The 25883-nt window shown below is 42.0% G+C and overlaps 1 protein-coding gene across 1 annotated transcript in view; it reads right to left on the reverse strand.

Annotated features, from left to right (window-relative positions):
* Positions 1-25883, reverse strand: part of LOC115906989 (glypican-5-like) — a 378698-nt gene that overhangs the window by 289785 nt on the left and 63030 nt on the right. The window contains exon 3 of the mRNA XM_030954603.1: positions 2126-2820. Within this exon, the coding sequence (XP_030810463.1) occupies positions 2126-2820 (695 nt within the window). The remainder of the gene's footprint in view (positions 1-2125; positions 2821-25883) is intronic.

Here is a 25883-nt window from a genome sequence, read left to right on the forward strand (position 1 = left end):
ATCCTTTGCCATCCTACTGAGCAGCCCCCAGAACAACACACAACACCTTCTTCTGCACGTGGAGGTTCTGCCAGGGACAGAAAGCAAAGATAACTGCAGGGAAAAAAGAATTAATGGAATTTCAAACACAACAGCATTTTCTGAACTTATTCCAAATGGAAGGAGGCAAATGTTTAAAGGTATTGCTAGGGAACTAAGAAGGCCCCAAATAAAATTATTTGAATAATCTTTAAAGAGAGTCTGGAGCCTGAAAGACACTTGAGAGAGAATGCTACTTCCAAATCACCTCAAAGCAATACACTCATTGAGTTCACCCATGATTATCCAATATTCACCAGGACCATGAATTTTACCCCCAGTAAGCTCAGCAAAAGCATGTTAGTCATGAGGCTGATAAAGGCAATGCAGAGTTGTGGTTTAGCATTCTGTTCATGAAATCAGCAATGAAGCTCTACAATGATTTCAGAGGTATCCATCTATAGTCAGATAAAACCAATATACAGTAATGGTGTACCTTGATTTCTGGTTCCCTTTTAGACTCATTTAAAAACAACTTCTGAGTGAAAATAGGGGCAGAGGCAGGAACATTGTACACAACATGTTCTAAGTGTAACACTTCTCCATTGTGACACCACCTGACTTTAGCACAATGCAGATCTGCAGCACCTGCAGGCTCCAGTGCCCACTATCCTACCCAAGAACCTGGAAAAAATTCATAAAGGTTTTCCATGTTCATCTCTAAATGTCAGATAAACTAGCAAGTTTGCCATTCATGAAAAGGAAAGGAAAACTGAGGCAATATGAACTGAGTTTTAACTAAAATACAAAGTGAAATTCTATCAGATTACAGCAAGTGGTTTGGGTTTTTTATAATTTGTGTGTTATACTGACTCTAGGTATGGCTCTGTCAGGTGTTCTACAGTGAAGGGAGCTGCAATATTAGAGATTTTGGAAGGTTGCAAACATGGAAGCATTTTTCTCCTATTAAAAAAACCTTCCTTTGTTTAGAATAGACTCTGCCACAGCTTCTTTCTGTGGAATCTCTAGACTACATTCTCTCTTACATGATGTGGTGACCAAAGTTCTACACAGAAATTACATATTTAAATTTGTGCATTTCCATCTCTGCTCTCTTCAAGAATTCCTTTACTTTAAAGACAGGCAGATCTACCTGCATTTTTCAGATTAGTCTTTATACCCTACTTAAGGCCACACTGCTACATTTTTAACCACTGACAGTTGTGTTAACTTCATACAGACATAGTCAGCTGCATCATCAGTCATTTCAGTAATTTCTAGCCTAACCTCCAACACCTTGAGAGAACACCTGCCAGTCATATGCTGCTGTTATTTATGTGACAGTTCTACCATCCTAGTTCTTTCCACTTAATCTACACAACTCACAAAGCTGTTTCCAATTCAAGTGCATTTTTATCCTTTACTTATGTAAATGCTGCCAAATAAGTCTGAATTTTTTCACGCTCTTTTCCCAACTTCTGTATGATAGGTGTGCTTATTACAGACCTGTATTACCTTCCTGATGTCTCAGTCAACACAGAAGTAAAGGGACTGTAAAATTGTGAAAGTCAATTCTTTTGCCTTTATTTAAAAGCTTACCTTTCTAGGCTCTTAGACCAAATCCTGTGGGATGTCCCCTCATGCTACAATTATATGCCAGAATAGCAGCTGATTGATATCCAGCATCAATTTTTGTTTAGAAAACAAAATTGTGAAAGTCAATTCTTTTGCCTTTATTTAAAAGCTTACCTTTCTAGGCCCTTATACCAAATCCTGCGGGATGTCCTCACATGCTACAATTACCTGCCAGAATAACACCTGATTGATATCCAGCATCAATTTTTGTTTAGAAAACTGTGCAGACAAGGCAGAGCTCTCTGCTTTACCGGGTTCCTTCTAAAGAAACAAATCCTCCCAACCCTTTCATTTCAAAGCAGACTCTACTGAACCCCACCATAATACTCTGTAAAGCCTGCATGGATTATTAGACATGCAGCTAGTTAAACACTAAAAACTGCTGCAAGGACAACACCAACTTGTTTAAATGTTTACCCACAGAAGGAGGAAATTGATAAATGGGAATGACACATAATGAGGGCGCACTTACCGTGGCAGAGAGCTGTGGTCCATTGAGCTGGGCGTGCAGGATGGCCTCGTTGATGGAGCTCCAGATCCCCGCCAGGGCCGTTTCCAGCTCGTGCGAGGCAGCCATTTCATTAGTGAGATATTCCAGCGTGGAGATGAACTCCCTCCACTGAGCATCCAGCTCTGCCACGCTGGCCAGGCAGCCCCTCATGACATTGAGGCAGTAGCCCACGCAGGGCCTGATGAGGGTGAGCCCCTGGCAGTGCGGGCAGTACTGCATCCTCACCAGGGCCCGGCTGCACTCCTTGCTCAGAGCCGCGTGCTCTGTGCTGTTGATCACCTCGATGCCCAGGCTCAGCGCCTGGCTCAGCATCCTGCTGGCCCAAAGAGATTTGGACAGCTCTGTAACCATGTTTTTAGAGTAGTGTCCAAAAGGATTGATGTCTTGCCTTGTTAGCCGCAGACACTCCGTGTAGTCCTCTGACAGATCTGTAATTCCTGGGTTTATTAGCCGGCTGTACACCAGAGGAAAGAGGCTGTCAAAGAACCGCAGAACTGCACTTTCCACGGTGGTCTCTGCACCCAGAATGTAGAGAGAGATGTCTGTAAAAAGCTCCTTAACAGGCTCTGCTGCTTCTTTTGCCATAGGTCTGTAAGCTGTCTCAAACAGGGAACTTGTGCGGTTCTCAGCAAAGCGAAGCAAAGACTCAAAGGCCTCTAAAAAAAGGGGGCAGGGGAGAGAAAGAACTAGAGGTTAATGGCAGGCACCTGAAATCTCAGTCACAGGACTAACACTGTCCTGAACAGGAACATCAGTAGTTACATAGAATCTGCAATATCAATGCAATAATAGGTAATACAGCTTTCAGCAGTAATGGGATTAAAGGGACCCCCAAGTATTGCCTGTGCATAATGAAGGCAACACTTAACAAACAATTGTTTTTCTTAAAAAAACAGATGAGTCTGTTCTCACTAGCCAGACTCTGATCCACCAAGGACTCACACAGATTCCAGGCCAGGGCTGGAGCACAGTCCAGGGCTGTGTTAAGGTGGTGTTTAGAACTCACACTGCATTTGGGCAGTTCAGCTGGGTACACTTCCAAAGCATCCCTCAGCTCAATTGTGAGGTAACTGAATACACACAGAAGCTGAAGGTTTTGTTTCATAATTCTTGAGTAGGTGGTTGAGAGGCACTTCTTGCAAAGTACAACTCCAAGATGAAGGAAAAGAATATTGCTGTGTGAATAAATTCTCTCCCCATTAACACTGGCCAAGTCTAGACACCAGCTAGTGGTTGGGGAGGACTTGACATCATGTCCACTATGACCCAAAACTAAAGTGAAATAAACAAATCAGGAAAACATTATCTCCTTTAATTACAACATTTCTGAGTGGCCTAAGAAAAAATAATATTTAAGGAGTTCCACAGTTAACACATTTCAAATGGCACATGGCAAGTATTATACACCCAAACCACTGACTGGGATCCTAGAATTCATGGACAGGGCAAGGAAGGGATCAGTTTTCCAGATTATTTTTAATGACACAGAAGACGGTAATCCACACCATTCTCACTGCTTTCTTTGGAAGCTCTCCAACAAAAAGCCTCTGACATAAATCATCCTTGCACTCCTCTGGGTGGCAAGCAGCTCCAGGCGAGGCAGATCTGTCACTCCATTCCTCCTGAGGCCTGGCCAGATAATGGGGTTTGGACTAATCCTCCTCTCCATTTATGGCAGCATGGCTGTGTGAGTCCTGCCCTGCAGCACAGCCCCAAATCACCCAGAGATCAGCTCCACAATACAGAGCTGCAGATTAGCCCAGCCTGGCAAGGTTCTGCAGCAAAGCCTGCACTGTGCCATCCCTGGGACAGCTCCCTGGGCAGCTGACTCCTGCTATGATTGCATTACAATCCCTTTTAGCACAAAGTGTGCTGCAACTACACTGATAACACAGCACATCTCACTGGACAGCCATCAGCAGCATTTTGCACACACATGCTGCAAAAAATCCCTTCAGCACTCGCTCTGGGATTACAGCAGCTAATAGTTTGGAAGGGCTTATAAAATCTAGAAATTAAGGAAGCAGATACACTCCAGTTGAAAAAGATGACAGTACATTCTTGGCAGGGAAACACCTTGCCCAGTTTCAGACTGAAGAAGAGCTGACAACAATTCTAAAAATTGGATCCAGAATAGGAATCTTGACACAACCTAAACTGCAGTTTGTTGTGTGCTACTGCACACTGCTAAAAGGGGTTTTTGTTTGCCACATCACCTCTATATGTTTATTTCTAAAGGAAACCAAAACATTGTATTTATCATACTAAAAACTCAATAGGAATATTACAAAATAGAAAAACAGGTGTTTGAGTTTCCTCCCTGTGCATGGTCCCTTACAGATATTCAGCTTATCATTAAATTATGGGAGCAGGGACTGCTGTCTGCAATGCCACCAATCTCACACTCTTCCTTTATCTGCCATATCCATAAAGGCACAACTGCAGGCATCACTCTCCTCACCTGAAAACTAAATAAAATTCATTTATCAATGTGCTAGTGTCATTATTTTCCCAAGAAAATAAAAGCCTCAGTGAAGCATACAAGCAAACCATCCATTGGCAGCATACATCCCAAAAAAAGAGATTTCAGCAGATTCCTGGGATACTAAGTTGCAGAAACCATGTAGTATTTTATTTTCAAACCTCTTAACTGTGAAAATTCTGCATTCTATTAAATAAATTTCTGTATTATTCTGAGACAAGCGTGAAATCATGATATATAATAATGACATTTATTTTTCATGGCGTAAGGGAAAAATTGTGATAACAAATAACTTCATTCCTCCTGCAAGAAGAGCCCTCACACCAAAAACATGGCACAAAAATACTGCTTGGGATTGTAAATATGCTGCCAACCCCTGAAAGGCATCATTGCTTCCTTATAACCACTGGTCAGACACGAAATGCAACTTGTGCCTGAGGGTAATTACATTTCAGAAGGAAATATGCAGGTCCTTTTCCATTTTTAAGGCATTAAGAGGTGTTTGAGACAATCAAATTACTGTTCTTAGGCCTTTAAATCAGAACTTATTTAAAGGGGCTTCATGCAGTCAAATTTGGCAACAATAGACAACTTGAGTTGTGGCTGTATAGGGCAGGAGCTGCTGAGGTGATTAATTATCTTTTTAGTGCTCATTGTGGTACTTTGTAGAAAGTTTCTAAACTCCAAGGAAGGTTTACCACTATCTACAAGAGCAGCTTCTCATCTATGCTGTCAAATACAGCAAACTTCAGACAGTTATGAACTCACAAAAAGCTGAATTCTATGCCTAAAGATACACTGGGAGAATTATTTGATCACCTTTCACTGCCTTTGGCTTCAATACAACCCTACCCAGCAGCATGGAATATATTGCAAATATATCAATTCTGAACAGAAATAAGTTTTAACAGAAATAATCCAACACTTGATGAAAATATCAAATTTATAAGTTTTTTGTCTTCCACTTGTATTAAAACAAATAGGAAGGTGGAGAGCAAGGTTTCTTCCCATGCTGCTGAAAAATCCCTTTTTGATTTAAGACTACAGGAAAAGTGAAATGACAATTAGTTTTGAATTTTGAACGCCCACACCAGTGACCACTTAATGAAAGTCAGGCAGCATCAGCTTCCATGGGGAGAATTTTGTTCAAACCATGTGCTCACGGATGACAGTCATCACATCTTTGCCTGGAAGGTTGTGCAAGATCTCCAGTCGAAAGGGGCTCAGTTTGGTATTAATTCCTCAGAGGTAATGCAATTAATATGTGTAATTAATGCAGATATGCTTGCACTGTACTGCCCTGCAAGAACAATTCCAAGTGGGACATATGGAGGAATCATTCAGCCCCTGGAATACCCCTGTTTTTGTAATAAAAAAGAAATGGGGAAAATGGAGACTTTTACATGATTTATGGCAGATAAATGCTGTAATGGCAACAATGGGAGCTTTACAACCAGGCCTTCCTACACCTATGATGATTCCACAGGAATGGCAAATAGTTTTCATTGATTTGAAAGATTGTTTCTTCACTATTCCATTGGCTGAGCAAGACAAAGAAAAATTTGCTTCTACTGTGCCTTCCACAAATCATGCTGAACCCAATAAAAGGTACCAATGGAGGGTATTCTCCCAAGGCATGAAAAATTCACTGACTATATGCCAATGGTTTGTGGCACGGGCCTTGTCAAAAGTCACTTGACTCCAGCACTGATGTGCCTGGACACTCCAGCACAGCTGCTCAAACACAGCTCACCCCTGGAAGTTCCCATCTGTCCTGCTGGGGTCATGGAATGAGCTGTGGGGACAAGCCCAGCCCTGACAAGATCCACGCTGGGTTTGCTGCTCCCGTGGCAGCACCGACCCTGCCAGGCCACGCAGCTGGAGCATCCCCTGTGCTGGGCTCCAGCTGCTGCCAGCCCTCAGTGCACCCAAACTGGATAATGCTCAGTCTGACACTCTGTCCTGGCTTGACTGCATGATGCTTTTATCCCCAGTTGTCTGTTCTGTTTATGCTGAATAAAAAGTTTTGCACCTTTAGGATGTGAAAAACGCATACTGTATGACTGGCTTTTCGCAAACATTAAAATGAATATTATGTGTTGTGTTAGAAAGTAATGCTGTATTAATTCTCTTAAGTAGTGTGTTAAATATAGTTTTAGGTTATAAAAATGTTAAAATAGAAATGATGCTATGCAAGATACTTTTTTAAAGGACTCGCAGTGAGATAGCAGCCACAGGACACCTAAATTTTTCAGAGAAAAAGAATTTATTGCCTCATTATCAGAAGAAACGAACTTCTTCCTGCCTCGAGGGCGCCGTCAGGATTCAGAGGAAGAAGCTGACACTGCCCAGACAGAATCCTGTGTTTGAGTGGAATTTATGCATCATCTATGAGATGTATGAATATGCAAGAGGCTGTTGTTTTTAAGGGTTAATCCTCTGTTAATGGGTGTCCTTTTTCGGGCTTGTGCTGCCCAGAAAAGGTACCCGGACATCCGTAACTCTTTGTCTCTATTGTCTCATATTGTCCTAATTCATATTGTCCAAATTATCATTACTCTAATTGTATTACTCTTTTTATAACCATTTTATTACCATTAATCTTTTAAAATTTTAAAAACAAGTGATTGGCTTTTTTGACAAGGACTTGCTGTAGATAGTGAAGAGGGGAGAGAAGCAGCAGCAGTTTGTTTTCAGACACTGCACTCACCCCTCCACATTCCTGCTCCTGGACTGTGCTGTCTGCAGATGGACAGACAGCAGGACAGAGCTCTCCTTTGCTTTTAGTTAGTTTTAGCTGGCTGAGGCAAAGAAGTTCCCTGGACTGTGAGGTTTTTTTTCCCTTTTCTTTGGCCCTGTTCAAACCTGCTCTGGACTGAACACCCAGCAGAGCACCGGCAGCTCCACCTGTGGCCACCGGGCCGGGCCTGGCCTGCGACATTTCCAGCACTGAGGGACTGATCAGAGACTGAGTGAGCTGAGCTGCAGCACGGGGAGGGACTTTCTCAGTTTGTCATCTCTTTTGGAGCAGCAAGGGGTTTTATTGTTTAATATTGTTTAGGTTTTATTGTTTAATAAACAGGTTTTTTTCCACTTTTCTCCAAGGAGGTATTTTCTCCCGGACTGGTTGGCGGGAGGGGCCAAATGAATCTGCTTTCCTAGAGGAGCCCCTTTGGGGGTTCTGCCCAAAATCTGCCCTGAACCAGGACACACACACACACATGAAGTGTGGAACAGAACTCCCCAACTAGTTTAAGTCAGAAAAGGGTATGTTTATTGACAGCGCTGGGCACAAGGAAGTAATTTCCCAAACGCATGTGCAAAACATGACAGGCACCAGGCTCTCTATTTATCTAAAAGGTCTCACATACCCATATAATCACCCAAAATGCCTAATACATATTCATTACCTAACCCCACCTATCCCTGCTTTGTATTAAAATGTATTTAAATGAGTCCAAAGTTCCTTTTATGCCTGCACAGTCTCCTGATTGAATTGGGGTGGTGGGTTTGAAATGGGTGGCTGGGTTCTGCAATGGGACAGTGGGTTCTGAACTGGGTCAGTGGGTTCTGAACTGGGTCAGCGTTCCACTCCTTGGAGTAATGGAGTAACCCAAGTTGGTGGGTTCTGGAATGGTGGTCTGCTGAAGTCAAAGTGACCCATTACTTTTGCCTTGTTGGCAGGCTTTGGACCCCTTGGCTATAGCCCAAGTTTTGGGGCCCAGGTGCAGGCCATGGTCCTTTTCTTTTTCACAATTAAATCTTCATCCCATCCTGCTTCTTTAAACACATAAAACAGGCAGGTGATATATAACCCTAGCCTTAACTACTTTATCTGCTAATAATTAACTATCCCTTATATTTCTACTCTTCTTGCTATACTCTGAATTGTTTCTGTCCCCCTACTTAATCTAGCTAAACTTTTAAACTCTTTCCGTTTGTTTAAACCCTTGATTCACACACAGATGGACAAACATTGCTTTGCAGGTACAGCATTAGTGCTTGTTGGTCCCAACCATGGCACAGCTTGGTTAGAAAACACACCCACCCTGACACAGAGCACACTTCCCTTCTCCTCAGCCAGCAGCTACACCTCAAATTCCTCCTGCAATGAGAATCACAAAAAATTCCTGACTTATCTCACACCAGCTTCTGCACTGTAACACCACTGACTTCTTCAGTGGGATATAATGCTGGTTTAAATCCAGTGCGCGTCACAAAATGCTGCAAGGATGGAAATGTTTCTGCTGAAGAACAGCGCTACAGGGAGAAACAAATGCAGGAGCAATGTGTCAATCTGCTCAGTGCTGGTGCACCAGCATTCTCCAAGTATCCCTCTATTTTCCCACCACCTGGGGGTCTATTTGGGGAAAACCAAGTAGATATTAAGTTTCTCATGTCACATAAACACCACATTCACCAACTTGCATGACTTCCTTTCAGCAGGAATAGCTGCTTGAGTTTAACTGCTGCCACCTCTGTTTTAGTCTAATCAAGTGCAACAGCTCTCCCAAGTTTGTGTCCACCTCTCCTCCTGCAGCCTTATCCTCCAGACAAGAACCAAAGATGCAGAAGGGTCACAGATCCATTTGCCACTCTTTCTGCCACAGAAATCTTCCTGGGTGTGTTTATTTTTTGTCAGGCTCTGAGAAGAACAGCAACAGAAGCTCAAGGAAAAGATGTAAGCAGAGGATTCAGTGAAGTGCACAGAGCTGGTGTCAGAGCCTGCATTCAGGGTTGCCCTCATCTCATGAGCCCTGGATTCCTTACAGAGCATGGAAGGCAGCAGATGTGGTCTCAGGAACACACACGGATAGGAGTTTTCCAAGAAAATCTGGACTGACATATGATAGCCATGCTTTGAGCAGGCTCATTTGCTTTCCTCACTCCTGCAAGACCTTCGCAAAATACTGAGAGCCTTGTTCTGCAAGCAGCTGTGGGGTTCAGATGGAGAGCATTAGGCAAGGTTAAGCAATGTCCACCTTGCTGGATTATGATTTACCCCAAACCTACATTCTTTTCTCTCCAGAGATCTAACCCAGAAATATTAGCATGGAAACAATTTCACCAAAACAAAGGCAACCTAAACACCAGATACCTCTGCCCACAGAGGATTATTTCTGCCCCAGAGTAGCTGAGGCTTAGATATTAATGCCTGAAGCCAGAATCCTAACACTCATTGCGAACCACAACATGCCTGTGTGAAAGGGAAGTCACTGCCACCAGACCTCTGTGTGCCACTCCAAGCTGGCACCTTGCCCACAGAACTGCCCAGGTAAGACCACCCTGCTAGAGCAGCAGCTCTCCAAGGAATCTGTCATTCCTGCACTCTGCAGTAACCCACTGCCTGCTGGACTTCCATTTAAAAAATCCACCAACAACTTAAGAAAAAAAGGAAACTTTTACATTATAAACATCACAAGAAGATTTAACAATGCTCAAAACCCAAAACTATCTATACGGACTCTATACAGAAATAACATCTGTGTACATTTTAGATTTTGACTGTAATGACGAAAGAAGAATGACAAATTTAAGTAGCTCCATTATTTGTTTGGTCTCTCAGGACCACACTAATATTTGGCTCCTTTCCTTTCAACATCTTGCATTTATTACAGAGTTCCAGAATGAATGAAAGCTACACTTGGTTGAACAATGGCTTCCTTTTCATGCTTTCACGTCCATTAAGATTTCTGCATCTTTACAGCTTGCCAAAATAAAGAACAACATATTAATATTTTGCAGCAGTAGAATTTAAGTACAAACTGTTTGCGACGTGTTACGGAGAGAACAATGTACAAAGCAGAAAAATCACACCCAGACATACATCTACATGGCACACAAATAATAAAATTCATCGCTCTGCTTTTGGGTGTACAATGATTTCTAAACAAGTTTAAAAGAACATGAACAAAGAGTGCTTAAAAACCATCATTAAATGAGATGAACAAGAGGTTGGGTTTGGGTTTTTTTCAGATTACTTTAAAAAAGGATGTAAGTGCAAAGGAAATTGTGTCATGTTTGCAAAGACAGAACTCAAAATCCATTCATTCATTCATTCATTCATTCATTCATTCATTCATTCATTCATTCATTCAACTGCTTTTGTAAACAACTTCATGTACCTTTCAGCTTAATTTCAATTCAGTGACATTTTGCTAGGAGCAAAATTTCCAAGCCTTCAAAGTTTCCTACTTATCTTCCTTATTTATCCTCCTGCAGAACACAGGATCAAAGCTCTTTATTGATACCCTACTTTCCCATGTGCCTTGCTGGTTTTAGAATGGCAGTCTCCCTGTACATGAACACAGTTGTTCTTGATGAAGCTTATGAGAAATAACATGTTAATAAACACATGTTAATAAAACATGCCTAATGAGAGAATGATGGCTGCCACATCACCAGCACTTGCAGGAAACCCCAGCAACATTGCTCCAAAACCATTCTGGGCCAGAGAAAATCCAGGAAGTGCTCAGAATCTGGGCTGAACAGAAACATCTCTTGCTGCCTACTCACCTCTTGAAGCTGCTTTTAACAAGGCAGGGCCAAAACAGTTTCAGAAGTAAGCAAGCAGTTTTGGCAAGAGAGGGGAAAAGAAGTTTGAATTTATTCACCTTGACAGTCTTTAGAGTTCATCAGCTCTTCACAATATAGACCAGATGGGAAAAAAAACCAGATTTCCATTTCTGTGCATTGGGGTGAGGTCTTTATTTAACAGTCTCCTCTTGTCTACATTGCCAACATCAGATAAATACCCTGCTGTGTAGCTGCTGATAGAAACTTCTGCCCAAGCTGGAAAGAAGTCTGTGCCTCCTCTGTTCACACCCAACAGCTATGGACACTGCTCATTAACCAGGAATCAATGGGCAGAATTATTTACAGGCTACTATTACCTCCTTTAAGCTACTGCTTGATTCCAAGTGTAATTCAACAGTGTTTTTAACTTTTAAAAACTTATGAGAAATTGTAAGGGCTTTAAAAAGTTCTAGAAGTGAGACTCTGCTTTGGGAGCATAAGAACATTTCCCTTCCTGGCCTTCCCTCCAGTGCTGGGAGCTGGGACAGGGGTTTGCCACAGGGGTTTGCCTCATGCAATGTGAGTGTCAGAGCAGCTGATCCCTACTGGAATCTGGGAATGTGGGCAAAGCCCTGGCACTTGGGAAAAGCCATTTCCAAATGTTCTGCTGGAAGACTGACTTCCAAGAGCAGCTACAGTGTTGAAGGACCATCTGAAAACTTTTGTCTTGGGATGAAGATTAGTCTTGCTTCTTTTAGATGCACAGATCTATTCTGGCAGCCTTGGCACAGCTTTGCAATTATATAGGAAATAACCATCCCCTCAGACTGCTGCCCCAGCCAGCAAACCCACACCCTTTCCTCCATAACACAGTCCTACAGGACACTTCCTTCTTTGACTATTTCTTCTTCTACTTTTTTGTAAGTTAAAGCAGTTCATTACACATTCTTATACAGGGAGAAGAGGGGTGAAAATGCAGCTCATTTGTGTGCCACTGATGTACACTAACTTTGGGTTATTCTGATATTATTATTATTTTATTCTATCAAAACTAGAAATAACACCAGGTTTAAAGGAGGCTGACTGCTTCAGAGGCTGGTGAGGCAAAGGGAAAACAGGCAGTGGATGCACAAGCCCAGGAGATGCCTTAATAACAGCAGAATGGGCCAGCAATAAACACAATCATTTGTTCTGCTCTGGTCAGTTTGCCATGAAATCACAAATAATGGTTCCTGTAGGCTGTGCTGGGGAATGTATCCAAACTGCTGGAAGAGGAAACCAGAGTGCACATATTCTTCAAACTTAATGGCCTTGGCTTCATAATTTCTTCATCATTTCCAAACCAGCAACGCTTAGCAAGTTACAACTACCTGCAAAACTACTGGCCAAAAACAGACTAGAGACAGCTTTACACTCTGCTGCCCCAAAGCAAAACTGCCCTTTTTAAAGAAAACACTACATGGAGGAGATTCTAGAAAATAATTAAGTTGTTACACTTCACAGAATCAGTTACAGTTTGCTGGCTTGACTTTGACTGTTCGCTCCATCTTTCACCTTCAAACTTTTTTGTGAACACAATGAATGAGCTGGTAATTAAATTTAGCTGTTTATTATTTCTGTATATTCGATTTCAGTACAGTTGTACATTATTTTATACACTGTAATTATGGGGTAAAATGACTTTTTTTTCAAGTGAGCAGTCTCAAGTAAAGCCAAGTCAGTTGGCTGGCAGAAAGCTGGAGACCAGATGTGGAATTAACCTTTTATGACACTGCTGGGCTTCTACTGACAGATAAATAAAGCAAGGAGTTCTCTGGGAGTGTGTGTGCAGCAGCATGGTGAGATGACCCAGAAGAGCAGGGAAAGCCCTGAGGAGAACGGCTGGATGTGGCACAGAGCCGTGGCTATCGCTCTTATTTCCCTCTCATCAAAACAGAACTCCTAAGGGTGATTCACAAAATTCTTATCTGCCAAGTTCAAACCTGTCAGCTGTTACTTAATAATATCAATCCACAGTTTTAACAGGATTTGCACCAAGATAAGTGAGGAAAGAACCACAGCTATGCTTCAACACCATCATCTGTGCCCTTCACTGGCTTTCCAAGGACAAGTGATTTATAAAAAACACTTCTCACAATCCATGGGGGGAAAGCCACAAGCAGTTGTGTATCTGCAGGTAGCCAGCTGTCACACAACTGGAACCATCTGAAGTTATCTGGAGGTTCAACAGCCAGAGTTGTCTGATTTATCTGATCAGTCACTTACAGGGACAGAGATGACAGAAGTCACAGCTACAGCAAGCAGCACAGGATTCCCAGGATGGATTCCAGCACAAAGCTCTTGCAAAGCAGCTCTGAATGACAACTCTGGAACCATCACTTTCTTTCAAGGCAGACTCATGGGAACAGTCTACATTGCTTCAATTAGGACTGATCTAATTAGTCTAACGGACAAAGTTTCTGCCACACAAAAAAAGCATCCAGTTTGGTTTTTCCAGGCTAAACACCTGTGTACTGTTGCAAAGATGCACCATCAGCTCAGAAGACAACATATTTCCTTATAAAATAAAGTTTTCTGGTAAAAAGAAACAGCTTGAGCAACGTTTTCTTAGCAATGAACCACAGCTCAGGGGATGAGGTAAACCCCTGGTGGCTTTGCAATTGAGTGTGCAACCCTCTTGCTGTGGGGTGGGGTTGGATTTTTTACACATTTTAGCATTGTTATAAAAACATAGCTCTAAAAAGTATGTTGGCCTAGCAATCCAAGACTTGCATGGGTTTAAACAGGATGAATACTGGCTCTAAAAAATGGACTGCCCTCAGTCTGGACTCTGTGGAGGAGACACCTGTGGTTCCTTTGAGTGAGCAGAACCTCCAGCACCAAAGGCCTGCACACTCTTTGTTGCTATTGTCAACACAGAGTGGTTTATTCAGCTGTAACTGCACATTTCTCAAAGCTGGCAGGGTTGGTACCCACACACCCAGTGAAGGGTGGAGCTCCAGGTACCATCTGATGTCTGATTCTGGGGTGAGCTGAGGGGTGACACTGCTCCTGGGGATGACACGTGTCACACTTTGGCACACAAAAATGCCACAGTCACTGGGAGATGGTGCAAAACACTTACCATGTTTTTCCTGGGGTCCCACAGTCTTTATTTTTCCACATGTTAAGCAGTTTTTCAGAGCTGAGAATCACTGCACTACACATGACAGCACAGGGCTAGTTGATAAATGAAAATAATGCCCATATTGCAATCTGTAGGATTTCAACTTTCAGGAAATCTCTCCCCACAGACTGCTGGACAGAACAAAAGGGAATCACTTCTCATTGGACTTCCCAAACTACTCTTATCAGAAGGACCTTTGGAATGAACTATTTAGTGTAACTTCCAGAAGTAAACCAGGCTGGTGGGAGAATCTCTGCACATTCATGCCTGCTGTATGGGCTGGCTGCAGAGCCTGAGGCAGCACATCCTTTATCATGGCCCTCCAAATGCTCTGGGCCTTTATGGAGCAAAAAATCCTCTTAACTGGAACCTGTGCCTAGGTAAGGGTGAGAAAAACATTTAACTGACAACATGTGTAAGGCATACACACACAAATATCCAGGAGCAAGCAAGAGGACTGTGGCCAGAAAATCCAAAATGCAACTGTGGACACAGCTCTCATGTACAAGTAAAGTGTGGCTGTGTAGAGATATTGCTGGTTGATATTTCTGGTTTACACTGCCTGAGGAGACGAACTATTCAAATAAATACTAGCCAAAAAAAAAAAAAAAGGCCAAAAATTGCTTCTGCAGCCTTCCTGCAACTGAAAACCATGGAGAAAGTAAAAGCTGCGCCAAGTGTGCCTCATGCCAGGTACTAATACCAGGGAGAGCAGATGCCATGGCTGGAGAGAGAGAGGGCATTAACGCTGGTGGTCCCTGGGAGCTCAGACACTGCACAGGGACACAATGGGGCTTGGCCAGGGCCCAGCCAGCCCTGCCAAAGCACTGCACGCACTCTGTTCTCTGTTGGGATGCCTCAGCATCTTAGCTTCTCTATTTTTCAGATATTCGTAATCCTGCAGTTCTTTAGTGTATAACTCTAAACTCCATAAACTCTATAAGGAGTGTGAGCTGCTGCTTTCCCATTTTGGGCAGACACAACAATTCCTCTCCAGGCCTGGCAATCAAGGACACCTCATTGATTCAAGCCCCAAGAGATGGAAACAAAAGTGAGTAGGGGGAGCAGACTCAGGGTACATGGTGCCTGAAGTTGGAATTGGCAGATTGACCCCCAATGGCCCAAACTTATAAAAGTGTGAAAACCTGTGAGCCATGGTCCATTTTTGGGTGTAGCCCCTGGGGGGCTTTGTCTGCCCGAAATGTACCTGAAGGCCCTTCCATAAATATATCTGCTTTTTATTGCCTTAATGTTATCTGGCCTCTGTTTTTAGGTAGTCCCAAAAGGTATCAGCTGCTTGACTTGCACGGTGGCACCAATGATTCCTGAGGCACCAAGCACTGGGACTTACCTGTGAAATATAAAATACAAAACTATCTTTAGAATCCAGAGGTGACCAGGGTACCCAGGACACTCTAAAACTTGTCTCTGGAACACTGCTGCACTGCAGGTTCATGTTTCCTACAGAAACACACTTCAGAGTCACCAGTAACTTTGGCATACCAAGAAATTGAGGTATTTATTTGTATATATCTGATGTATTAAATACTATCGAGAAAGGAGAGTACAAAATAGTGTAAGACTTACAGCAGTTAAGAAGAAAGAACCAAAAATCCATCTCATGAGTTAATCAGGAGAAAGCAGGAAGATGCAGAAGACTTTTCATTCTTCTGGGAATCTTTTCATTAACAGAAAAGCAACAAGACAGGGGTCTCTAGAGAGAATTTTCTCGACCCTTTGATTAAAGAGTTCAACTGGCAGTAGGAAAACTAATATGTTTGTTTCATAAGGTCATGAACTATTTCATGATTTCCAGCTGAATTAGTTAGGTGGTCCATTAAGATCTATTTCTTAAAATCTAAGCAAAAAATAGCTACAAGAGACAGGATTAGTTTAACAAAAATGAAATATGGGGGCACATGGCTTATTTTTCATGTTTTTGTTTAGGCACTAACATAGAAACACAAGAAATAATGTCCAAGTTCGGTTAAAGAGTAAGGTCATAAATAAGACCAAAAAGTTCTAAATATCTATATTAGATCTGTACTTATCAACAACTCTAAAGTTGTCTGTGTGGAGAACACTGAGGCAGCCCTGTGGGAGCAGCAGTGCAGCCCAGCCGTGCCAGCCGGCCCGAGCACTGGTCCCTGTGTGTGTAGGCACATCCTCCAGCTGCCCAGGAACAGCAGCAGGGCTCTCACAGAGCCACCAGGCTGGAAGAGACCTTCAATATCATCGACTCCAACCCAGCCCCAACAGCTCAACTCACTCCTGGCACCCAGTGCCACATCCAGGCTTTGTTAAACACACCCAGGGATGGGGACTGCACCCCCTCCCTGGGCAGCCATTCCAGAACTTTATCACTCTTTCTGTGAAAAACTGTGGGAATCCTGGATGCTGAGAATTTTAAACTTTCTGTGCTGGAGGGCACAGACTCACAAGAGAACACTGCATTTGACCTGAGGCTGTGGAGAAGGCTTCCAAAATCGATTGGTAGCACTGGGATTGTGGGTGTGTAGTTTGAATAGGAGTGTGTAATATCACAGGGTGGAAAACATAAGAGTTTAAGGGTTTAGAATATAGCAATAGGTGGGACAGGATGGATGTTTTAGAGTGGTGGCTGGTTGCTCTTCTTCATGTTCTTCTCCATGGGTTTGGGTGGTGTTTTGTAATTGGACAGAAAAGTCCACATTGCGGACTTTGAGAGACTGGTTATTAGGTTAAAAGTGAAGATAATGTAGGTGTCATTTCTTAGTTGGATGATTCAACCTTAAAAGACCTTGTAAAAATAGACAGTTAGCCATTTCATGCCTTGTTAGTGAAAGACTGTAACATAGATGGGAAAAAAATAAACATCAAAGCCTAAACACGAGCTATTGTCTCAAGTGCCTTCAATCCCAGCCTTGACAGAGGCAGACAAAGAAGCCAAGAACCAGCAAAAAACTTTTTCCTAACAGCCAACCCAAATTTCCCTCAATTTCTGTCAGCTGTTGCCTGGTGAGAGCCCAACCCCACCTAACTACAACCATCTTTCAGGGAGCTGTAGAGAGTGATGAGGTCACCTCTGAGTCTCCTTTTCTCCAGGCTGAGCAACCCCAGCTCCCTCAGCCCTGCACAACCACGGTGTACTTCCCATGTGTCCAAAAGCAGGACCCACAGAACCTTGCTGCTGTTTCTTCTCATTCTGGATTGACCAACACTGACTTCATTTTCACTTCACCCAGCCTTCCTCTCCAGCTTCTAGTGAAGCCTTGGCAAAGCAAACTAAGGAAAACATGGAAGTACCATAGCTAAGACTGGTGCAGAGGCTCTTCTGTACAAGTCATCTTCTGCAAACATTTTAATTAAGTGGCTCTTGTGTTTTTCAGGCCCTTGGACAACTCCTACCCACAAAAACCAGCGACACACCAGCACAAAGTATCCTCACCCAGATCTGAGCTGGGAACACAGACCAGCTGGGTGAGGGCCACTGGGCTCCTCAGCAGCACCCCCAAAACCACTGAACTCATCTCAGATTAAAGGCAGAGGTATTGCCCTTGGAGAAGAGACACAGGCATGCAATGCTTGAAAAACAGAAACCACTCCTGCAGCATCTATTTTTGGCTGTGTCCTCTTGTAGATTACTCTGAAGACATATTTGATACCATAGCACTGTAAGGTAATTGAAAGGACATGTTTGCTTGGAGAATCTGACCTTGTTCATGGACTTTTGTTCCTCTCTGAACAAAGAATTTCACTAGACTATTGAAAAAAAAAAACCACTGGACAAGACTTCCATGACTGATTTCAATGGAGACTGAATCCAAATCACTGTCAATTTAGGAAAATATTCAGGGTGTTGCTTTTTAAAATTTCCCATGCTTACTCGATGGAAAAAATTAAAGGTGGATCAATAGCTAAAATAATCCTATAAAAACAGAACACATATTTCTTTATGGTGAATAGTTTCCTCTCAATTTATCTGCCAAATTCCTTCAAATAAAGTGACTGGCATGTGTTCAACACATGGGTCAGAGCTGGCAGCAGTACATATGCTGGTGATTTGATAGCTGAGCAGATGTGTGTGGAGAACTAGCTCCAGCTATTCCAGAGGGAAGGCACATGAGACCCCTCAGCACTAATCAATCAGAACACCTATTTTTCTCCTGAAATTCCTTCCTCAGAAAATACACAACGGTAAGTTTTTTCTAATCACACCAGCTACAGACATCTTACAGGGTAAGTCCCCACCACACCAAAGACATGGAATTTATGTGCAGAAAACTACACAGGCCTTGATCTAAATAAAACCACTGTGACACTGTATTTCAACACTGCCACACATACCCAGACACATTTTCAGATGAGCAGGGTTCACAAGATCACAGAATTTGCTTATATTCAACAAGTTGCACATTGCAACCTCGTGCTTGCTTATTCCTGCAGCTCATAACTTTGAGGTGAGATGAGTGGCCTGCAGCTCCCCAGGTCTTCCTTGTTTTCCTTTCTAAAAAAGTTTCTCCTTTTCCAGTCAGTGGGAACTTTACCAGACTGCCAAGATGTCTCTAATATGATGGATAGTGCCTTAGCCACTACATGTGCCAGTTCTCTCAGGACTGGCATCCCAGAAGGGTTCAAGGGCAGATTTTTGTGGGAATGCATTTGTTTCCTTCTCCTACTTTCTCACATTGTGTTATCAAAGTAATCATTGCATTGCTTCCTCTGTTGCTTAGGGTTGTTTTGTGAATTACTGAGGGTTTTTGGTTAAACATGGGTCATTAGTGATGGGAACTCAAGTGCAGAAATATTATACTTGAAATTGAGGGCCAAAGCATCCATCACATCAGTCACGCTGAAATTTTAATATGTAATTGTAAAAACCTCTCAAACACCTGCAGCTTTTATACTTCTGTTTAAAGTTTTGCAATCTTTGACTCAACAACTTAATGAAAAATAAAGGCTGCAGATAAATCAATCTGGTAATGAAAGCAAATTAGGCATTCTGCTCCAGCAGAATTCCAGCACGAATGAGTACGCTGAGATTGACTGCAGCAATAAAATGGAATGCTCTCCTGAATCCCAATTCAGAGCTTCCCTTTCCAGGAGCTTCAGAGGAAGTTCAGCAAAGAAGTTTTCAGAACTAAAGCACCAAAACTATGATCTACATAAATGGAGCAATAAGCTTTGACAAGCCCCAGTCTCTCTTAATTCTTAAGGAGTCTCTCCTAATTCTCATTACAGTCCTGCCTTTTCAATACCAGGGGTTTTCAACACAGCAAAGCCAATCCATTACTTTTATTCTCTCATTAAGACAAAAAAGTTAATTCTAGACAGAGAGTTTCACAGTATGGTCACTCTTGCTCTTCTATCCTATAAACTGAGTTGATTTTAATCTCTGAGTGCTGTCCTTAATTTGCATAATTTACACTGTATTAAGAATACTCAATGCAGGGAGCAAACAGATGCTTAACTAGAAGGCAAAGTTTAAGAAGGATTTATCTTCTCAAAATGCTTATCTTCATTTCAAGGTCACATGGAATCAATAAAAATAAATAATTTTTTGTACCTTGCTCATTTAGGTATCATATTTCTAATCTAATCAGATTTAAAAAGTAAACATGAAGTTTTAAAAAGCTGCTGGTAGTAGTAGAGTAACTATGAAATATGCTGACAGCAATTTTGTTGGTTTTGTTTCAGGAGAAATGTCAAGATTCAGCTATCTTCATGAACAAGTAAATTCTCCACTTTTTTTCCTGTTTTTTTTAAATTTAATAGACACCTCCCACTGTTTGAATTCTACTCTCTGAAGCCCTAGAACTGATTGTTTATTTTAAAGGAGACCCTTTGGCATGAAACTTTATCTGTGTAACCCTGGAAATGGGATCAAGCCCTTCAGAAGCACTGAAAGAAGCCAAGAGAGGAACAACCACCCAACCAAAAAGGAAATTACTGGCAGGCTGAAAACCAGAGGGTAACAGATAACTCCTAAGAAATTCTGGGCCCTGAAGAAAAGCACATTTCTGCATTTCAGACCCTGTTCAAAAAGCATTTTTACATAGGCAAGGTTTATCTTAGTTGTGCAGTGCTGTTCTTGATCCACAAAATCCCCACAGAACTTCAGTGCTCACTTCAGTTTGCTGCCAAGAAAGTGGATTTGTAAAAAGGGGCCTTAAACTTTGCAGAATCATTTGAATTCTGTAAGGCCATTTCTGTTCCTCTAACAAATCTCCTGCCTTCTTGTTCCACAAAGGTCAGCTCGTGGAAGAGTTCTCTTTTGTCTTTCAGATCAATCTTGTATAATGATACTCTTCACAAGATTATGAAAAAAGATGTTGACTTGATTAATTTATTCTGGGAAATGTTAGGAACCAGCTCTCTGTAATAGAATGAAATATTTCAGTGAGAAAGGACCAACAATGACTACATCTAGTCCAGCTGCCTGACCAATTTAGGGCTGATCAGGTTCTATCATCTTGATAAGGGCACTGTCCAAACACCTCTTCAATCACTGACAGGCTTGGGGCACTGGGCACCCTCCAGAACTCATTCCAGGCCACCCTGTTTGCTACAGAAATGCAAAATGCCCAGGCTAGACCTCACCTGGCACAGCTCTGAACCAACTTTTTGACCAAAAATTCTCCCACCTTGTGGAAATACCATCCCTAACCCATTTTTTACCCCATCCTGATGGAGGGAAGCTCTGTAAGAACCAAGAGCTTCCCAATTCAACACTGTCAAAGCTTCCCTTAAATGAAAACTCACTGATGCTGAAAAGCCTGCACTGTAATTTAGCGAGGCACAGCTAGAGACAGCACACCAAACAGTAATTCAGCAAACACACACTGAGCAAGAGACACAAACCATTACAGAAAAAGTGGCATCAGGTGAAGGGGTTTCCAAATTTAGAGGATATGACCTTGAGGACTGGTTTTCTTCAAAGACAAGGTGTTGGAGATTTGTCACTTGGGGAGTTTCAACGTAATGAAAGGAGCAGAGCACTCAGCAAAGGAGAAATTCATAGGAGCCCTTGATCTGACTCTGAACAGGACAGAACTAACCAGTATTTACAAGCCTTATGAAATTTGAAGTTGTTTAATGTACTTCGGGCAGTGTTGGTTCTTCAAGCAGGCTTAGGAACATTATAAATTTCTCTACAATACCTGAGCATTTGTTTCCCAATCCTGACCATACAGAGAACAAAATCCAAGCAGTCTGTCCCACTGGCCAAGATAAACATCCATCTACATCTTCTTATGCCTGGTATTACAGCAGCCCCTTGAGGGATGCAAAACTGTACACCCACTGCTCCTCAAAATCTGACATTTGATTTCACTGAAAGCTGCTTAAATATCACAGAAATATCCAGGGAGTAGTCAGAAATGATTTCTGGCTCTGGTGGTTGGGTGGGATGGGATGGGATGGGATGGGATGGGATGGGATGGGATGGGATGGGATGGGATGGGATGGCAGGGACTTTGGGGACACAAAGCAGAGCGGGATGCAGCCCCAGCCCTGCAGGCTGCCCTCCCTCAGCTGCCTCACACAGAGATGATGAAGGCCGGCACTGACAGCTCCAGGGTACAGGGCAGTGTGCCCAGGGGACCTGCCCCATCTCTCACAGCCCTTCCTGTCTTTAACATACCACAATAATTTCTTGTTGTTTGTTTTTATGTCTTTGACTCTTTGCTCTTCAAATTCCCTTTCAGGCTCTTCAGTTTCCTTCTCACAGTGCCCACTTTGGTCTGTGCCCCTGTCTTTAGGATTCACTAGTGTTGGATTTCCAGTTTCTGACAGCCATTCCTTTTGCTCAAATAACCTCCTGAACTCTGTGTTTAAGCATATGGATTCATTTGCCTTTCTGCTCCTTTTCTCAAAGGGTGCTGTTCCTATTTGCACTGACAGGCTGTGGGGTGCTTAAGTAGCTACCATGCCTAAACTAAGATTTTAATTTCTATACTTAATCACAGCCATATATTTAAACAATGCTCACATTGTTCTAGTAATCAAGAGGGGACCCCAAGAATGTCAGTCATTAAGTTTTCCTGTCTCTGTATAACCTACATGGGACTTCAAGTGTAAAACTCCACTGTGAGCATGAATTTCCTGCAGGTTTAAAAGCAAATCTCCATAAACCAGACCTACTCTTCAGCTGACTGAAGCAATAAAGGTAGCAAGTAATATTGGTACCTCAATCAAATACAGCAGTGCCATCTCCAAAATCTGTCCATATCACATGGATAAGCAGTGGGTTGTTTTAGCTACATGTATTTGTGCAGAAGTTCAGATAGCAAAACTCTCCAAATGCCCTAGGCTCTGAAAAGCACAGCATCTCTGGAAATACTGCTTATTAAAACTTCTGGGCAAGGACTGACATCAAGATCTTAGAAGTTTGCATGTAAGTGACAAATACAACTTGAAAAAACTTCATTTCCTGAGATGCTGGCAGACATCTCAGCCCAGAGTTCTCAGGCATCTGGGACTTGCTTTCCATTTCAACTAACCTGACAGCACAAAGTTAAAAATTAATTAGAGACTGATTTCCTTGCCACAGAAACCATCCCATTCCTTTCAGCAGGGCAGCTCTGAGAGGAAAGTCCTCCTCCAACAAAGAGAATTGAAATTTGTCCCCCATCCCTGCATGGCTGGTTTCAGGGGTCTCCCTCAATCAATCACTTCCTCCACAGATTAATGACAAAATTAAACTGCAATATATCATCCCTCTCACATCTTCAGTATCCTCCATGGATTTGCCTCCTTCAGCCTCTATGAATTAATCCTCTCCACTTTTGCAGACCATCCATCAGGCTCCTTCCCACTCTGATTCCCTGTCTCCTTATACCACAGACTTCTTTCCTCTCTGTTGCAAACTTTGGAACAGTTTTCTCCACTCTGCTAATCCCTCTCTCCAGACAATTCTTCCTACAGCCAGATGACCTCCACAAGTCTTTTCCTACCAGAATTTTGTCACTTCACATTCCTTTGTGTTCAGCTACTGAACAACACAGAAATTACACAAACAATAAAAAGCAGTAAGTTCATAGTGCTTACCCAAATGAGTTGTAAATAGGCTGCAAGTAGGCTGAAATGCACTTACTGGGGATTAAAGCTTTGATATGAACCTTGTAAATAAATATAAATGTAATTTATCATGCTGTCTTTCAAGCATGCATGTGCTTTAGAAAGCACTTTGGAATTCACTGATGAGCATATAAAATTACTTTTATGTCACCATGATATTTTCTGAAAAAATCCTCTTTGCCCAGGATTTTCTCCTGGGAAGCTGAGAAGCCTCAGAGAGGAATGAAAACAACAATTATTTGATTGCTGCTCCTGCCTTTGCTGCTTTGGAATGTGGTTTGGACATTGTTTACCAACAGGTGAATGTTTGATTGGTTCCATGTGAATTGTTTTAATTTAATGACCAATCATGGTCCAGCTGTGTCAAGGCTCTGAGGAGTCACAGGTTTTTATTATGCTTTCTTTTCTAGCCTTCTGATGTCTCCTTTCTCTATAGTTTAGTATAGTTTTAGTACAGCATAATGTAATATAATGTAATATAATGTAATATAATGTAATATAATGTAATATAATGTATTATATGTAATAAGTATGTATAATGTATGTAAAATAAAAAAATAATATAATAAATATAATATAATATAATATAATATAATATAATATAATATAATATAATATAATATAATATAATATAATATAATATAATATAATATAATATAATATAATATAATATAATATAATAGCCTTCTGAGAACTTGGAGTCAGATTCTCATCTCTCACCTCATCCTGGGGACCCTCACAAACACCACACTTTTATATCATGCAAAAAGATTGAAATAAAGATCTTCAAGACACAAGCAAATAGTAAATTTTCATTTCTATCAACATTATAATTTTTTTACCATCAATGAAGAATATTTAATAGATCTACAATTCTACTGAACAAAGACAAAAGTACTGGTTCTTTCTAAAAATCTTCAAGATGGACTGCCTGATCAGTCCTACTGATGTAGCAAAATGCAGGAGGGAAGAGCAGCACATTTAGAGTGAATACAAAGACATAAAGGCATGAAATCCTGTCCATTTCACAGCCACGTCTGAAAAAAAAATATTTTCCAACAACTTAGCATTGCACATAAGAAACAAATACAGCTGCCTGCTAAACACAAGCATGACAAAGCTCTACAGTGAGGAATAAAGACTTCTCACATTGTACCAGAGAGAGGAAGGAGCTTCTATTGAAGCACTGTCACACCTATCAGCAAACACAAAATGCCTGTGCAGCCTGCAGCAGTGGAACAGTGCCAGGCCAGCCCTTGGTGGGCCAGCAGAAAAGCTGAAATGGCTTTCCCAGGGAAAAGCTGCAATTGCTACTGCTCAGGGACACTTCTGCAAGCAGGGAGCAGCAGCAGCACCTGCACTGCCCCAGCACCTGAGCAGCTCACAGCTGCATTTGCTGCCTGACACGTCCAAAACCAGGGAGAAACTGCTCAGAAGTTCTGGAATGGACATGTCAGCAAAGGTCATTGGAAACTGCATTTGCTTAGGAGGCTTAGAGAAAACAATTGCAGGTAATTCTGCAGTTTTTTGTGAATTATTACAGTATTAATACTACATGAGAAATATCTTATTCAACAATTCAAATTACTACTCTGGCTTTATCCAGCCATCAGCCTATATATTGTACACACTGCACAGTAATTCACAATCATAACTACTGACCAATTATAACTATTTTCAGGAAGATCAAGGACATTTAACTGTGGGTGTCCCACCCAGCCTCTCTTTGTGTGTGTCTTTCAGCTGCTTCCTGAGCAGCCTGACATTGCTTCCCTTCTGGCAGGAGCCACTCTACAGAGATATTCCTGGAGTATCAGCCTGAACCTTTCCTGTGGGTAATATTCTCTCCTTTTTCTGAGGACAGACCAGCTGCTGAGTACAGATTTCTATATTTAAAAAGAAAAAAAAAAAAAAAAAAGAAACCACCACCAACAGAAAACCCACCACACCAGTAAAAAGAACCAAGCTTCAACTTCTTTGAAGTGTCCAGTTCAGAGATCACTGAAATCAGAGGCTGGAGTATCATTCCTCCAGACATTTCCTCCTCCTCTTTTAAGTTTGAATTTAAGAGTTACAGATTTGTCCACATTTTTTCCCCCACACGCCTCTGCTTGAGCTGCTGAGAAGCACTGATGAATTGCAGCTCTGAGCTGCACACACGTGCCCGGAGCTGCGTCCCTGTGCTGTGTGCAATAACCCAGGGAACGCTGCATTAGTGCTGCTCTGCTGAGCACAAGGGCTCAATCTACCAAAAAGCATCAGACTTTTCTAAAGTCATGCTGTGCAACTGGCCTAGACATTTGTAATAAATGACATTTCCCAAAATATTCAGGATTCCAGCAAGAGGACATTTGTTTGCAAACACAGGAATAGTGTTAACTTGGAGCCCCAGAGTTCAAGCATTATCATAATTCTCAGAAACTGATAAAAAAGCATAACTGGCTTTGGGGGAAAAAATGGTAATGCCTTTAAAAATCTTTTTTTTTTTCCTTTTGAGG

The sequence above is a fragment of the Camarhynchus parvulus genome, chromosome 9 (assembly GCF_901933205.1).
Source record: "Camarhynchus parvulus chromosome 9, STF_HiC, whole genome shotgun sequence".
NCBI lineage: Eukaryota > Metazoa > Chordata > Aves > Passeriformes > Thraupidae > Camarhynchus > Camarhynchus parvulus.